Source organism: Gouania willdenowi, chromosome 22 (genome assembly GCF_900634775.1).
Source record: "Gouania willdenowi chromosome 22, fGouWil2.1, whole genome shotgun sequence".
In the NCBI taxonomy this organism is placed as follows: Eukaryota; Metazoa; Chordata; class Actinopteri; order Blenniiformes; family Gobiesocidae; genus Gouania; species Gouania willdenowi.
Window position 1 is genome coordinate 27,370,636 of NC_041065.1, and position 3,016 is coordinate 27,373,651.

Here is a 3,016-nt window from a genome sequence, read left to right on the forward strand (position 1 = left end):
TCGGTATAAAACTTAGATATTTCAATTTGCTTCCCCCCAGTGTGAAGTTTAAAGGTAGACCTTAGAGGACCTGTTAATGTGTCTTTTTAAGGGCTCTGTAATAATTGATTAGTGTTTAGGTGCAGGAGAGCAGGAGAGGGACTATGTGGGGGGGCGGGTGGAGGAGGAGGTGATGGGAGCGCTCCTATTTCAGCCCCTGACGCGCTGCCTCTGGGGAGGAAACGGAGCTGCAAACTCAGTCTTTGCTTCTGCTGTACAGGGTGCAGGGCAGAAAGGGAAGGAGAGCCAATCACCGCAGACGCACACAGGCTTCCCTTTAAGCCTATAACATATCTCCAACAGGAACAAATTGTCCCAACAATCATCAATCCCCTCCAAATCTGCTGCGCGCACCGGAGCCGGGAGCGAAGCGCGCAAACCGAACGCGTCTGGATTTGAATATTTATCGCCTGTAGAACAACAAAAAGACATCGCTGCTTTTGGTTTTGGATACTCGGACATCATGTCTATATTGCCGTCCTTCGGGTTTACGCAGGAGCAAGTGGCGTGCGTGTGCGAGGTGCTGCAGCAGGGAGGTAACCTGGAGAGGCTGGGTCGCTTCCTGTGGTCGCTGCCCGCCTGCGATCACCTCCACAAGAACGAAAGCGTCCTCAAAGCCAAAGCGGTGGTGGCCTTCCACCGGGGCAACTTCAGGGAGCTTTACAAGATCCTGGAGAGCCACCAGTTCTCCCCGCACAACCACCCCAAGCTGCAGCAGCTGTGGCTGAAGGCGCACTACGTGGAGGCGGAGAAGCTGCGCGGACGGCCGCTCGGAGCCGTGGGGAAGTACCGGGTGAGGAGGAAATTCCCGCTGCCCCGGACGATATGGGACGGAGAGGAGACGAGCTACTGCTTCAAGGAGAAGTCCAGGGGGGTTCTGAGGGAGTGGTACACGCACAACCCGTACCCTTCCCCGCGGGAGAAGAGAGAGCTGGCCGAAGCCACGGGACTGACCACCACCCAGGTCAGCAACTGGTTCAAAAACAGACGGCAGAGAGACAGAGCCGCGGAGGCCAAGGAGAGGTATATGGCTCCCTACACACTCTATTCATTCATATAACATCCAATGCTAATGTGTTTCATTTGTTTTCAATATCTGTAAGAAAATTCACGTGACACATGTTCACAAAACAAAGCCATGGACTGAATGTTTTCAGGTTGTGTCGACACAAGCTTTCAAACCTTGTCAGTTTGTCAAAAATTAAAACAACAAAACAAAAAAACAACAACAACACATTGATACAAATTTTAATAACTGGTGAATTGACAACGATAACATGTTAAGGTTTCATCTATTCAGACAACTGTTTTCCAGGAAATGTACTTGAGTAGATCATTTTAGGAAGTCAATTTTCTGTAAAACTGAAGACCAAAATAACTTAAAATAAATAAAAATATAGACATGCTGGTTCAGTAAAGCATTTTTCTACTTGATTAAATATATAACATTTAAATACAATTTTAAAACAAATAGAATCTAATATTTTTAAATTAATTAGAGCAAGTAATTTGGTATTTAAAAAAAAAAAAAAAAAAAATGCGAGTTAATTCCTGACGAGTAAAAGGTTCAATTAGGATAAAAAACAAAACAACAACAACAACAACAACAACACACTCAAGCACAGTTGTGTCAACAGACTGCAATGCAGTTGACAGGCTCAATTTAGACATAGAAATGCAAAATATGTAGGTATGTATTATTTATTTTATAACCAGTTCACATTTTTTGTACAATTATAGCAAATTGAATACTTAAAAAAAAATAAGCTTTGCTCTCTGGTTGACTGTTATGTATTTATTCTAACTCAGTTTTTCCTCTGGTTTCTATTCTTTGTAAAGGGAGAACAGTGAAAACAACAACGCAGGCGGTAATAAGCAGAACCAACTGTCGCCTTTAGACGGAGGAAAGTCTCTCATGTCCAGCTCGGAGGACGAGTTTTCTCCGCCCCAGAGTCCCGACCAGAACTCAGCGCTTTTGCTCCAGGGAAACCTGAGCCACCCCGGGGCCTCTGCCTACCCCATGTCCGGCCTGGGAGGCCCACAGCCGGTGCACGGCATGCACGGACACCCGCACCAACTGCAGGACTCCTTGTTGGGACCTTTAACCTCCAGCCTTGTGGATTTGGGCTCCTAAAGCGGGCTGACAGATGGTTTTTATTTTACAAAACAAAAAAGAAAAAGAAAAAGCGGACCGACGGTGATCGAATTGCATACATGTATAAAAACACTATAGTAGGCTATACCTTATAATATAGACTGACCTGACTGTGGTTAATCTTGGTTAGATCCAAATTCCTTAACGCGCTTAAATGTGTATTTTCCTCCCTGACAGGAGGCTTTCCGATCTACTAAACACACACACACACACACACACACACACACACACACACACACACACACACACACACACACACACACACACACACACACACACACACACACACACGCACACACGCACACACACAACCGGACTGCCCATTTGCTTAATTTATGATATTTTCTTAAGATTAAAAAAAAAAATATATATATATAGCAACGTCCACTGATGGAAACTAAGAGAAAGGTTTTCATTAGAGTCGTGCTCATTGGTTTCCAATAAAACAAAAGGACACAATGGTCTCTGTGTTTTTTGTGCACATAGAGAAAAAAAAAATACCGTTATGTCCATATAACACTAAAGCACACAAATGGGCAATTTTATATATATATATATATATATATATATGACACATTTTTAATGAGGAAAAAACGGGTTAAAAAATTGGATGGATATTTAATGAGATGCATGATGCATCCTTAAAAAACACCAAATCTTTTTTTTTTTTTGTGTGTATGAACCATTATGGAATCCCGCACCAGTGTCGCTGCTTTTATACAACCGTGGATCAAAGTAATAAGACTCCAGTGAAAAAAAACCAGTCATCTTTGAGCTATTTTACCAGTCTGACCAAAACTGAGATAATTCCCCCCCCACCTT

The 3,016-nt window shown here is 43.4% G+C and overlaps 1 protein-coding gene across 1 annotated transcript; it reads left to right on the forward strand.

Annotated features, from left to right (window-relative positions):
• Positions 1–206: 206 nt before the first annotated feature.
• Positions 207–2,653, forward strand: six1a (SIX homeobox 1a). Its single transcript, XM_028438509.1, has 2 exons — positions 207–1,062; positions 1,879–2,653. Exons 1-2 carry the CDS (start codon positions 503–505, stop codon positions 2,171–2,173), a joined length of 855 nt encoding a protein of 284 aa, XP_028294310.1. The 5' UTR covers positions 207–502; the 3' UTR covers positions 2,174–2,653.
• Positions 2,654–3,016: the final 363 nt, after the last annotated feature.